At 41.3% G+C, this 14,216-nt stretch overlaps 1 protein-coding gene across 1 annotated transcript in view; it reads left to right on the top strand.

Annotated features, from left to right (window-relative positions):
• The window catches only part of opa1 (OPA1 mitochondrial dynamin like GTPase), a 34,095-nt gene extending 20,457 nt beyond the window's left edge, over positions 1 to 13,638 (top strand). The window contains exons 30-31 of the mRNA XM_083888472.1: positions 11,628 to 11,704; positions 11,910 to 13,638. Of these exons, the coding sequence (XP_083744598.1) occupies positions 11,628 to 11,692 (65 nt within the window). The 3' untranslated portion in view covers positions 11,693 to 11,704; positions 11,910 to 13,638. The remainder of the gene's footprint in view (positions 1 to 11,627; positions 11,705 to 11,909) is intronic.
• The last annotated feature ends 578 nt before the right edge of the window (positions 13,639 to 14,216 follow it).

Raw genomic sequence — 14,216 nt, 5'->3', positions numbered from 1 at the left:
GAACCAAACAACCAAGTGATACTGATAATGAAAATTATCGACAATTGATAATGAAAATAATTGTATTATCCCCACGTTTCTCTCCTCTTACTTCATGTCTGTGTCTACAGTCTATATCTTTTTCCATACACACATCAACATAATTCTACCCCTTGATCCGAGTTTTCAGTCTAACAAGTGAAAGTGTGTCCGGATTTGTTGCTTTGTCAAATCTGTGGAGTTGAGTGCAGGATTCTGGGTCATTCGATGCACAGGCCTTTCTGTGTAATGCAGCCTTGACCGTGTGTGTGGGCGTGGGTATGAAGGTCCATCAGTCTAGACTGAGCTGCATGGCTGATGGACTTAGTATAGTCCATCAGCATGAAATGAGCAGGCGTTCTGGGGATTTTTGACAAAAAATCCAGTCGAAAACTTTTGGAGCTCTTCAATGCATGTTTTTAACTCAGTTGGTTGTGCACTGACATGTCCAGTTACTGTTTATTAATGTATTTATTAAGAAAATACTTTATTTCTCCTTTCTAATTATTCAATAACGTTACATTTTGTGAATTTTCATAAACATCGGTCATCATGTAACAGATATATCAAAATAATAGTTATGCACTGTGCAAACACACTTTGAAACACAAATGTTTTGCCACAGATGTGTTTTTAAAAAGCGAAATCAACGTTTCTTCAACTTTCAGAGTTATAACTGACATAGACATGCAGTGGTAGAATAAACACAGAAACAAACTTACTTAATGCAACACACAAATTCTCCAGCATTTTAAATGACAGCAGGTCAAATCGCCTCAGGCCCAAACTATCACCTGACCCCACAGGTCAGCCAGTCAGCTATCTATTTAGGCATCTCTCTTTTTTTCTCTCTCCATCTATCTAGATCTGCCTTTGTCACCGTCTTCGCGTTTTTCTTTTTGACAAAAAAAATTAAGAAAAATAACAGACAAGAGGCGACCTCTCGTACAAGAAAATGAGGGAAGAAAGGGTGATATGTGGGACGTGGGAGACGCGATAAACATCCTCAACAAAGGCAGAAATGTGCTCCTAGGGGCAGTTTGCTCTTAAGCTTTTTCTGCCCCTACTCGCAGACAGGCACAGCATCGCTCAGGTTACAAATTCAGGTCATGTGTGTCTGTGTGTGTTAGTCAGTGAAAGTGTGAAAGCACCAGTAATGAGTGGTAGAATGTGTATCCCAAAGAGGTGTGTGTGTTTGTCAGCATGTGCCAGACCAGCTGTATGGCACAGTGCCATCTCTGGAGCAAAGCCCAGTCCTAATGTGCATGCACAGGCCTCTTAGGAGACCACTGGGATGTTGCTTGGCTGTCTCATTGCCCCTCATAGAAATGTTTGTGTGTGCGCAGTATGCGTTTAGAGGAAAAGTACTGTGTTGCCTGGTTTGAGACGGTGCACTAGTTTGAGTGCGTTTCCACTACTGCATCACTAATTACTCCACTATAATACTGTGTTTTTTTTGTCATTTCTAATGACATGTACACATTATAGTGCCATTTTCCCTTATTTTAAGTTAGCATTTCAAGCTTCAAGGCCAAGGCAGAGCTCTGAGGTCAGTTGACCAGCTGCTCTTACATGTTCCTACATCATGACCCAAAAAATAGGGGCGATGGAGCCTTTTCTTTGGCATCTCCTAAGCTGTGGAACCACAAAAGAATAAAGTGTAGTATTATTATTATTACTATTATTATGTCAGTTTTAACCCTTGAATCCTCCCACAATGTTAATTTTGTTTCATACCTTATTAGCTCGTCTAATTTATCTGTTTGCAAGTGACCTACAGTCTGACTTTTCTTGCAGTTTTGGTAAATTGTTATGGAAATGGCAGCACCAGTCCTTTCTGTTCTAATTCTGTCACATGAGGAGGCATAAGTGCTCCCTGGCTGTCATTTCCGTCTAGATGGTTGTACTGTCAGATTGATGAAGAGCGCACACTGGCATGACGCACACAGACACACCATCTCTTTTAGACGTGTAATTACAGCAGCCTGTCCTTACTGTTACAGTGAAGTCCGTTTTTAGTTTAATTTCTTAATGAGGAGAAAGGAGAAACCATGAATATACAGTTCTATTGTAAAACATTAACTTTCATTTTGAACTACTCAGTGTGAATATGCACGTCTTTTCTAACGTTCTTGAAATCTTGCAGTAAGTTTCTCAGCTCAGTTTTGTGGGATTAAAAATGCCATGGCAATCAGTCAATTGATTGACTTGATTGCAGCAAAAATCAAGTCCGTCAGTATCACTCTGTGGTGGTTTGGGCTAATATAAATCACTACACACGTGGCTAATTAAAAATGGCACTAAATTCACATATTCACCGCAGGCTTGTTTTAACCGATGACTGCAACAGTGTGCACAAAGTGATGGGTCTCATCTTTGTGCTGAGGCCATGTGAGGGTTAAGGAATTAAAGGTGTCAACTGAATGTGCTCTCCAGAACAGTGATAATGTGTGAAGTGTTTGCATGTTTGCACATGCTGTCACTTTCTCCTTCTCCTTCATCGTGTGTGGAAGCAGAATACAATAAAGCTGTGGTTGTCTGGGCTTGCTCACCGGAATGCCCTCTCAGCCTCACGCTCACTTTGTTCCTTTCATCTTCTCCCCCACCTCCTCTTTTTTGAGCAGCTTCCTCCAGAGTGATTAGCGAGGGCTCAGTAGAAGTGTGTCTCTGCTCCCTTCTGCTGTAAGCAATGACGTATCATCTTAAGGTGTTGTGTACACATGTGCCTCTATGTAGGAGGGAGAGAAGCAGAGGCTATCAGAGTGGCGCTGGTGCTCTTGCACAGCTGGTTCATGCTTTGTGTGCAGCTTTAGGGACACGTTCTGTTCCCAGGTTTTGTTCCTTCTGTTGCTTCAGTGGCTGTGCACATAAAAACGTTATTATTCATCACACTTCAGTGTACTATCCTTACATTTACAAGTGATCATGAAGTGCAATATCTGTCTAAGGTTTTCTTAGGTAACTTGATTTGGGTATTTTCTACCATTCCTTCCTGCGGATCCCCTTAAGATTTGATGGTTGTCGGTGGAAAAGTCATTGAGTCCTTGTCCGGTGTTGCACATTAGACCTAAGCCACTCATTCATTGTCTTGGCTGTGCTTCGGATCATTTTCCTGATGGAAGTGAACCCGCACACTAGTCTGGTCCTGAGTGCTCTGGACCATGTATTAATGAAGGAGATCTGTGTACTTTGCTGCCTGATAGTATGATGCTGCCACCACCACACTTCACTGTTGGTTATAGTGTTGGGCAAGCATTGAGGAGACAGTTCTGTCTGCCCACTCTGCCAGAAAGCCTGAATCACAGAAGTGTTGGAGTGATGGTCATCCTTCTGGATGTTTGTCACATCTCCATGCATGATCTCTGCGGCTCAACCAGAGCGAACATTGCGTTCTTGCTCAGTGTGTCCGTGTTCAGCTCGAGAGTGAGTCTTGCTTGATCTCCATTTAATTTGAACAAGCTATTTTGGGCTTGTGAGCCTTTCATTGATGTTCTGCAGATTTCCCCATACATGCACATATACTGAAATGGGAGTCCTCTGAGCTTTCTGTGAGCGTCACAACAAAGGGCCTCAGTATTTCATGAATACACTGTATACACACTTCTCCCACTCACATTGAACTTAGTTTGTTAACGTGTTGTCTTACCTTCACTTACATAAGGAGCACAAAATGGGCCTGGGCATGTCAAAGCAGTATAATATTTAATTGCTGTATGTACAGAACTACCTATCATCCTTATTCTTCTTCCCCGTTGGCATTTTATTACATTTGGAGTTGCATTTCTGCCTTTTTTCAGTTTCCTTTGCTTCCTCCTCCTTTATGATGTACAGAACCTTGTACCTTATGTGCTGTGTCTTGCACAAAAGTCCCCATCCCTCGTGGGTTTATAAGACACCAGTACAATGTCAGTGTTTCAATTTATTACAACAGTAACTTATTATTAGAGAGTTTGGTTTTAAACAAGATAGTCTGCTCCTCCTCTCTCTCAGGCCTTGCAAATAAAATCCATATAGCAAAGGTTCCCTTACTTTTCATCATCATCATCTCACCAAAACATATGAGGACATTTGACACACATTTTATAACATAAAATGAGAGATTGACATTAAACCTGCTGGTCTCCAGAAGCTCCAGAGGGAACAACAGCATTTATCTTTTGTTCATATTGTTCTACTGTACAATCATTCTTTATAATACAGCAAGTTCATAATTTTAGTTTTCATAATTTATCAACTGACCATTTTCCTTATATTTAACAGACCTGTTGTTCCCAATCTCCCAATATCTTAAAGTTTTTCAACCTTTCTGTAAACCTCATGCTGATTATTCACTACAGTCTACTCTGATCTTAACAGGCACGTAGTTTTCTCTGTGGGCATTGTAAACTGAGAGGCTCAGTAGTGATACAATATAAGTTTGTTTTTTTCCCTACAGAGCAGTAAACCACAGGCTGCTGTGTTGCTGCCAAATGGTCCATTTTCTCCCCAGGTGTGTCAAGTACACAAACGGTAGTTGTCATAACACCACTATAGATGAGGCAGTTCATAAACAGGCTTACAACTTTTCTATTACTAAGTACCCCCACACATCTATAATTGTCTGGAGTATTCTTTTTCCACGTGTTATGGCGGTTTGGATTAGGTTGGATTTGAAAAGAACCATTTTAATAGAGCTTAAAATTAAGTTTACCACATCAGGCTTTTCTCTAATTACAAAGGATGTTTTGATACTGCCATATTTATTTTCAGAAATTTGATCTCCCATGTTTTCTTTTCATATAGTTGTAGAAATTGTGGTAACACTTTAGATTAGGGAAAACACATATTCACTATTCAATAAAGAGCTATTATGCTACTTCTATGCATGTTAGTAAGCACCTAGTTAATGGTGAATATGTTTTCCCTAACCGAAATAGTTTAACTAGTTTTAAGTTTTTACATAATCTTCCTAGTCTAGCTTTAGTCCTGGGGGCACTGCATCTCACTGACAATGCAACAGAGCTTCAGGAATGCCATTTATTTTATTATATCATTTTTTTTATATATATTTCCACCGGAAATATGAAAGAAAATGCTGCATTAATTGGGTTCATTTTTACAGCACTCATCTATTCCCATTGTAGAAAAAAGCCAATTGTTGGCCAGTTTGACCACTAAAGTGAGACTTGCTCTTCGCTCTGTTGCTGATTTTAGTATGCGGCATCACTTGCTTGTTATTTTTAGCCTCTCTTTACATCTCCCGTTATTATAGTTTTAAAATGGTTGTAAAACACAAACAGTCTCTTATTCACCTCTGCTTCTCCTCCTCCTCCCCCACTTCTTCATCTCAGCTCCAACCAGCCACCTGCCTCCATTTACCAAAGTTATGACCTGCTCCTCTTTCCACTTTCCCATCACCCAACTCTTCCGTCTTATTCCCTCCCCGAAGCTCTTTCTCACTTCCTCCCTTCCCTTTGGTACATCCATCCTTCCTCCCTTGTCAGAACCAAGGAATGTCTTTCTAAGATGTTGCACAGACATATTGTATGCAGCCATTCAGAATTTGTTTTATAACCATATTATAATACACTTGTTTTTCACTGGCCATGAACCACTTACAAAGAAAAAAAACACACACAGCTATTTATTGCAGTAGTAAAAATGTGTTTGTCCCTGAAAATACATTTCTACTTAATAAGAAAGATTGATGTTTTGGTTGTGAGCAACAACGCTGTGCAACAAATCCAAATATTTACAGTCAGATTAAGTTTGCTGATAGACTTTCTGCAGATTATATGGCTCCTTCTGAATGTTCTCCCTAGACATAAAGTCAGGAAATAACTCAGTTGGAGTTGGGGAATAAGAAGAAAAAAAAGCGCTGTGTGTTTTAAACAACCAATCAAGAGGTGATGATGGAGGTGGTCACAAAGAAATGAAACTGTGAAGGAAAAATCTAAAGCCATCTTTAGTTCTCCTCAGGGGCAGGGAGATAGAGCCAGTGTGGGAAAATGGGAAAAAGGAGGCGGTGTGTGATGGGAGGGGAACTTCAACAAGGCTTCTGTTCACATTTTCCAGCCCAGTGTGGCCACCGGGGACCCATTCCCACAGATCCACTTGTCACTCACACATGCATGAACATAAATACACACAAAGATCTGACATCAGGTGCTGCTTAAGATGAGGTAATGGGAAAACCATACATTGGGCTCTGTAACAGTTTGAAAACGCACCGACATGTGGTTGGAGTTTTCTCATGCTAGGAACATACAACCTTAGAGACTCGTCTAACAATAGTGCTGTCTGGTTTTTAGACACAATAGAAACAAAGTGTTATGACATTTACGGGTGCTGTGCCTCTTTTTTTCTGCATCAGAAGCACTTTCTTTTCTGCAATAAAAAAAACATCTGCAGTTCGCTGAAACCAGCCTATAAACTTGAGGACAACTTTTCCAGGTGATCAAATTAATTCCAGGTGTTTGTGCCTCTTGTTTTAGGTCCATGTTTGTTTACCTGAGGGCAGCAGAGGGAGACTGTATAATCACTCTTTGACATCATCTTTGATCAGATGTTGTGGAGCCAACACTGTGTCGAGAAGGTGCTGAGAGTGAGGTGATTAAAAGTGGAAGTTTTTCAGTTTAGGCTTTAATTTCAACAGTGCTAGATGCATCCAAGTGTTTCCAACCTCAAGTGTGATTGTTTTGTTTCGTCTGCACACCTTTTGGCTGATTCAGCAAAAGAGAGAGTTTCTGAGAGAGAGAGGGATTATGACAGGATCTGAGTTCAAACCAGACTTGTCAGCCCCACGTCCTCAGGCTCATGTGGCTCCTGAAGATGGATTGCCACTTAACTTCAGCGCAGACCTCCATTCGAGTGCAAAAGGTGAGTCTTGGAAAACCAAGATCCAAGACTTGCTGTGATTTAACACCGTGAGTCATAAGCAGACTCACTGTCTCGGAAACCTCCTCATTTTTAAGGATGGTTTGGAATGATTGTTATTGTTTGCTGCTGCATTTAGACGATGCGTTGCAGTTGGTCTGTGTTCTCTGATGTTGGATCGTTTACAACTGCTATTGTACCCACTATCTTCCACCTTCATCTGCACAAAAAAAAAAAATTGTTGTCAATAAAAGCTGCACGTCACCATGGCTCTCTCAGAAGATTCTCCCTGCATTCGCTGTTTTTGTTTAGTCTACCCCTTGGCTGACCCCACGTTTTGATCCGTTAAGGCTCATGTATGTCTTTCCCCAGGCCGGGCTGTTCTCTCCTGGGCATCTGTTTTCTAGATAAGAGTCATGAGTGTCGGGACTGATTCATTGCTGTGTCGCTGACATGGTGTTTGGGCCGTCGACAGTACCGCTCTCCCTGTGTCTGCGTCCCCCGTGGTCCAGTTTTTATAACATGACAATCTAGATTTAGTGACAGATCGAGCAGCAGAATGAAGTAAAGGGGCTTTTCTGTTTGTTACATTAAGAGATCATTTTTCACTGAAGGCAACAGCAGACCGTTTAAACATTCAGTGTCTCCACCTACGCTGTGACCTTGGCAGCTATGGGATATAAAAAAGTTTCTTCCTGAATTATGGCAGGGTGGGACGGGAACTAAACCCTCCACCCTACTGTCTCCAGTGACCATGCTGTGTGACCTGCTGCTGTCTTGTCAGGAGAGCATTTTTAGAACAACATTCTGATGTAACTTCAGCCGTGGCACCGAACCTCATCCACTGAAGTCTTTCTGTTGCCACTTCTTCATATCGGCCTTCTTGTTTTTCTTTACGGTTCCCTTTCACATCCACTGAAGAAGAGTATCCATCTCCCATAGGAAGAGGATTAGTCCTTTTTTCTCCATCTCACAATAAGTTGCAGGCCTCCCTCTCATCTGTTTCCCTCCTCTGTTCTCCATCTCCTCTGTGGTGGCTACTTGTCCAGCAGGGCCACAGAGCTTCACAGTCTAATTACATGTCAATTAAAGGATTTCTGGCTTGGCCGTCCTTCTGCCAGCGCTTAGGCCATCGCGGGCTTAGGGGACTCTACTGAGTGAGAGTGAATGAGTTATCATTTCATGTGGAGATCAGCCAAGAGAAGGCCTTGAAAAGAGGGGACTGGGGGGAACAGCTCCCTTCTTTTTCTCTGAATGTGCAAAAGTCCCTCCGCCCTCGGCACCCACACAACACCCAGCATCTATCCCGGAGGGGCCTCTGGGATAGAGGCCAGAGGATTATGGGAATATTCATGACCAGATAAAGGGGTGAGCGGATGAATGACTGTGTTTTGGGCTCATCTCTTAGGTAAACAGGAGTCTAAATGGGGTTTTAGATCTCTACTCCCACTGCTCAGTGAGGAGCAGGCTATGGTGACTCTGTCCACTGTGTTTTTTTGTTGCGTTTCTACAGGATGGTGATGTGAAAGCCTTTTTGTGGCCTTCTCTTGTTGTTGCTGCTCTCTTTTGGAGGCAAACGCATGGTGTCGGGAGAAATAAATCTCACTTTCTGAGTTTTTATTCACAGATTATTGGCTTTTCTAAAACATGTCATTTACATTCACCCGTAGCCTCCTGACTCCTGAAATCCTCAGAGGGCGAACTTCTTTTTTAAGTCATCAAGTATCCTGTTTTATAGGAATGGTTGGTGGGCCTTGCTGCACTGAATCATGTGGTACAACTTGATTTTGAAGGATCCTAATGGGCCTGTAAACCTTAAACTAAAATTTACACCACAGACAGTTGGTCGTGTTGTGACCCAACAACCTGCCTGAACCTGTTCATACTAAATATTTACTCATTATTCCAAGTTTTTATTGACATTTAGTCATGAGAATTAAGTGACAAAATCAAAATACTCATCTAAGAGTAGTAATTGTAACCACAGTTTTGGCTGGTGATTAAATGGTGGAGCAGGTTAAAATGAGAATGATTTTTCACTCGTCAACTTTCTCAGCCAGTCTGGAGATTTTCACCAGTCTCTCTTGTTTCACTGCCTCCAGTCAAACCTCTACCCTCCTGCTGCCCCCATTGATCTGGCAGAACTTGGTGCCTCTGCCCGACAGTTGGCAGAATCCCTAATGTTTGACCCGCGTTGAGCAGTCTGCATCTGAAACCTGCGGCTTCGTTAAGCACCTTATCGTCAGCCACATCTAAACCCAGTTAAAGGCTTTGAAGCTTGAGCCTGGGGATTTCCCTTGTTTTGATGATCTGACAGTCGGTGCCCTCCTACACACCAGCCAAAAACTCAACACCCTCGCGTCTCCTTTACTTCAGGTCAGGCAGATGTCGAGAATCCTTCTCTGATTGGCTTGGATGGAGTCGTGTTGTCCTGTGGTCAGGGTGCACAACCCACGCGGCTGAACGCCGTCTGTGCCCTGCTGTGGCTTGTGTGTTGGAATGGTGTACCACAGGGTTATGTTTCATTCAACCCCACACCTGCTGCAGTGACTTGTCAGCTTGCCCTTCGACAGGCCCCTTTAATGCCTCCATTAGGTGTTGTAATCTCCCCCTAACGCGCTGCCATTTTGCCTGTGTGTTAACAGAGTATCAAAGGCCAGGGGTTTTTCTTTTAAACCACCTGCCAACACTGACTGTGTAGGAAGGTAGCGAGACCGGAGAGTTCTTGCTGGTTCCAGGTAATTATGCGTATTATGCGAACACGTATGTGACTGTGCACCATTCAGGGCCACAGCTTTTCCCAGGTGTGTGTGTGTGTGTGTGTGTGTGTGTGTGTGTGTGTGTGTGCGTGTGCGTGTGTGTGCGCGCGCGCCTCGTGTGTTATCCAGCACTCCTCAGCTCTGCTAATATTTCAGGACGTGTGCGGGGGTGTGTCTGCATCGCTCCTACTAACCATTTGCTTTTCATCCATCAGGAAAAGGATACCTCTGCAGCCGTGCTCCCATCAAAGGGGGCTGCACACAAGCCTCCCGCTACAATATTTAGTTTCACTCCAAAGCACGCACACAGTTATCACCTTTGTGACGACCTGAAATGGACACTTAGGGACATTGTTGCTCCGAGGTCCAAAACTGTGGTGATTTATCTCGCTGAAGAAGGACAAGTCTTTTTTTTAGATCTGTTGTCATTGGGCCCACTCGTAGGAAAACAGTCAACAATAGGTCGCCGATGTATCTCGTGTGACGGATTGATCAAGATACAGCAGCGTTAGTTTGTTCTTCAGAGCTAGTGTTTGGATTTGTGCTTGGGGGAGATCCAGACAGATTAGCGAGGGAGAAGCTGGAGAGCCCAGCAGTTCTGGAGCTGCAGCTGGCAGTGCGAGCCTGAGCTTCCCTTTCTCTGTGCGTTGGCCCTGCAGACTTCCTTCAGCCACTGTTTGATTAGCGATTAAGAGCGCTTTAGACGGGCTCGCTCGTCTCGTGTGACAGTACATGTTGGATGGACGGATTGCTGGTTCTTATGCAGTCTCCAGACAATAGGAGTGTACTCATGAATAGAAGTGACTGACTGTTTTTCCAGTAAATTCCCTCCTTTCATGTGAAATGTTGTTGTTATGGTATCTCCTCCTGTCCATTAGCAATGTGCCCGGGAGGTACATACCATGAAAAGAGGTTGGTGAGGGCTTTGATGTGGTCTCTGCTAACTGGGAAACGACTGCGCTGTTCTTCATCATCAGATGGATGAAGAAGGTCTTGAGGTTTGGCCGTCACTGTCACAGGCGAACCATCTGGTGTTTTGCTGGAAAAATGCGAGGGAATTTCTACCTGATGGAACCTCATTCAATCAGTAAATTTAGTACTGAAGTCATATCAAGTTCTGTTCACCATCAGTCATCTTAACAGTTATTTCCCTGATCAACACATTCTTTTATCCTTTTTGATAATAGAATGATGGTAAAGAAGTCCATCAGTCCAGTTAATGTCTCATATTATCAGACCAACCACCCAAAACCCAAATATGTCTTGATTATTCTCTTATTTAATAAGATATTGGTTTTATTTTACTTATAATGTTATTATAAACCAGTGATTTACTGTAGCTAAGCTAAGTGTTCTGGCTCTGCTGTTTACTTTACGAAGAAAAGAACCAAAACGTCCATAAAACATTTTGTTTCACGGGGTTTCTACGCAGCATGGAAAAGTATGGAGAAGTATGGAATTTAATTTGAGTAATTTCCAGGTCCGGATAAGTATGGAATAGGGGAAAAAAGTATGGAAAAATGTGTGTGTTTCCAGACTATTATCTCACTTTCTAAAATTAAATATATTAACATATACAAATCAAAACAAGTTACTAACACAACATAGCGTACCTGTAGATGATATATAACTAATCAAGCTGGCTGTAGAATGGTGTCAACCATGGTTACTGTCACTGACTGTGATTCTCATTTATTTATTATTTTCCATACGCGCCGTCGATTGTCGTCAGTGTCATGGTCAATGCAAGTTTCATGAAAAATGAGTGAAGGATTTTAAAAACATTTATTTACATAATAAGCATCTAACAATTGGTATTCAGACGTTTTATATTGACTGAAAAATCCTCAGAGAAGTCTGGACATTCAAGTCTGGAAAAGTATGGAATTTTGAAATGGAAAATGTGTAGGAACTCAAGATCACTGACACTCGTGTGTTTCTTTTTGTGTATTTTACAGTTTGACTAACCAATGTACTCTCTGTGCTTCTCTGCAGAGAAAGTCCGTGAGATCCAGGAGAAACTTGAAGCCTTCATAGAAGCTCTTCATAAGGAGAAATAAAGAAAAACCTAGGTATTTTCCCTCTGTCCTATACTCATGATTACTAAGTTATAATTTAATAATTGATGCATATATTATGTAGCATTTGTGCATTAACATATCTGGAAACAACAAACTTAATATATAGACTTGTTCTTGTAGTGAACATTTAATCAGATTTGTCAGCAGGACAAATGATTACTGATTGTCTCTTTTTGTTTTTTGTTTTTCTTCACAGAACTATTAAAAGAACATTTTTGAATCACAAGAGAAAAAAAAGCACTGAACAAAGACAAGTTAAATGTGTAAATGATCCGTCTGCTCCCCCGTCCTCGCCTCACCACTCACCTGATTTTAATGCTCCTGGCTTTGCTTCCTGACTCACACTGTGGACACGATGGAAAGATGGATGAGATTGAGGAAAAGTTACTAAGACACTTTTCCCCCTTCCTCTTTGTGGGGGACACCTGCTCAGAAAGCCAAGACAAGATGATGATAAGACAGCTTGCATTGTGCTTGAAATAAATGAGTATAGTTTTCATGTTTATCTCCCCACTTTCTTCCTTTTTTCTCCCTTAGTTCCTGGCCTGTGTGTGAGTGCGAGTGTGAGTGTGAGAATTCACTAATCTGTGTAGCAACCAGAAACACTTAGTACTGGCACTGGTCCTGTATCTCACTCAGTCGATAGAATTTGACTCTTCACTGTAAAGATTTATATTTTATTTGCACCAAAGCACTTAAATCATCTCCTAAGACTATATTAGTTAATAATTTACTGTTTTTTCTTCCTGGTGACATCTTCAGCTTCCTCTGCATTGTATTAACAGGATACAATCAACACAGACAGGAAACTATACTACATTAAGATTTCTTTTTCTTTCTTTTTCTTTTTTTTTTTCAAATCGGCTGTTATTTGTTGTTATTCGAATTTCAGGTTTTGTCTGTTAATCTGTATGTTTCTCTGTTATTATACATCACCACGTCATGTTATAATAGTAAAACCTCCTAAAGAAAGAAATGGAATGTCTCTTCATAGATTTAAAAATATAAATTAAGGACATTTATTGATCATTTACACATATTTCTGCAGTTTATTGAACAGATTGTGATCAGTCCCTCAGACTTGAACTGTATATTTGTTTACATGTAACTTCTTACACCCGTCAGTTAACAGTTGGTTTGAAAATACATCAACAACAAAATTGCGTGACGCCGTCTTTCAGTCCGTCTCTATTTGTCTTGTCTTCATGTGTTTTGGAGTAGGAGGATTCCCGGCATGTGTTTGCAAACTTCACCAGGTTTTAAAGTCCTTTGTTTGGTCACTAATTCTTTGTACATATTCAAAGCACGGGCTCGGCTGTTATTATCCACTCCGCCCTCTCCCGTGTTTGTGATGGAGTTGTTATTGAGATCTCATGCCTTTTGCTGCTTTGGGGATGCAAACGCCAGGAAAACTAGGACAAAAATGTACAGGGTTTGTTTTCAAAGTCAAGAAAAGGCGTGAAAATATCAATATTCTAGTGGATTGCTCGATTCTTCCAGTTGTCAGTGTGTATGACCAGGTGTTTCTCAATCTAGTGCTTGTTCCTCTCTCTCATCTCTCACAGTGCACCTCCTTCATTTGGACCATCACCAATGAAAACTGCTTATTCTTTGTCATATATTTGACTGAAAGGGGTTGAAAGACTGTTAACCCTATTCATCCATTCATTCATTCATGTGTATATTGGTATATATAAATAATATGCAGTGCATTCTGTACAGTTAAATTTAATGGGACGTTGTGGAGCTGCTACCGTGCCATGTACAGCAAGTGTATGCAGAGCGAGTAACGGCTTGTGTAACAGAAAATCAGTCAAAAAAGGAAGAAAAAAAATGTTTTATGTTGTAGAAAGTAACGTGTGCATGGTGTACCCCCATCGGGTGTGCTTTATTTATTACATTTGTGTTAAAAACAAAACAAAAAAAGAAGGAAGATTACAGTACAATTCACATAAATAAAAATGGATTTTTCATGACTCATCGGCTCGTCTTTGTGCATTTAGACCAGTCTGCACAAAAGTGGAATCACTTTATCGACATGATTACTGCTTTATTCTTCTCTGCCCTGCAGGTGGTGTCCGTCGGTCTGTCCATCACTGCAGTCCAGACAGAAATGTCTCCACAGCTATTGGATGACTTCAATGTTCTCCAGATGTTCCCTGAACCACAAGGTTGACAGTTATGCGCATGAATAACTGGATCGTTATTAGCGCATGTTACAGGTTTTTATATATTTATTTAAGTTCAAGTTATTTCAACTATTATAATAGTGTATTGAGTAAAAAAAAATACAATATTTCCCTATTATTTGTGAGGCAGAAATATAATGTAGCTCAAATCAGGCCCGTTTCACACTGGATGTGTGGCCTCTGTACCGATACACTATCAATATTGTGATGTGTTTAATTTCTGATTTATCTCTGGACAGGAACCTTCATATGATTTTTGTTTACAGCGAGAGAATCTGCCCTTCAACTGATGTAATTATTACCTCCATTGAGTT

Source organism: Microchirus variegatus (genome assembly GCF_963457635.1).
Source record: "Microchirus variegatus genome assembly, chromosome: 4".
Taxonomy (NCBI): Eukaryota; Metazoa; Chordata; class Actinopteri; order Pleuronectiformes; family Soleidae; genus Microchirus; species Microchirus variegatus.
The sequence above is the reverse complement of the archived record's forward strand: the minus strand, read 5'-3'. Positions and strand labels throughout refer to the sequence as shown.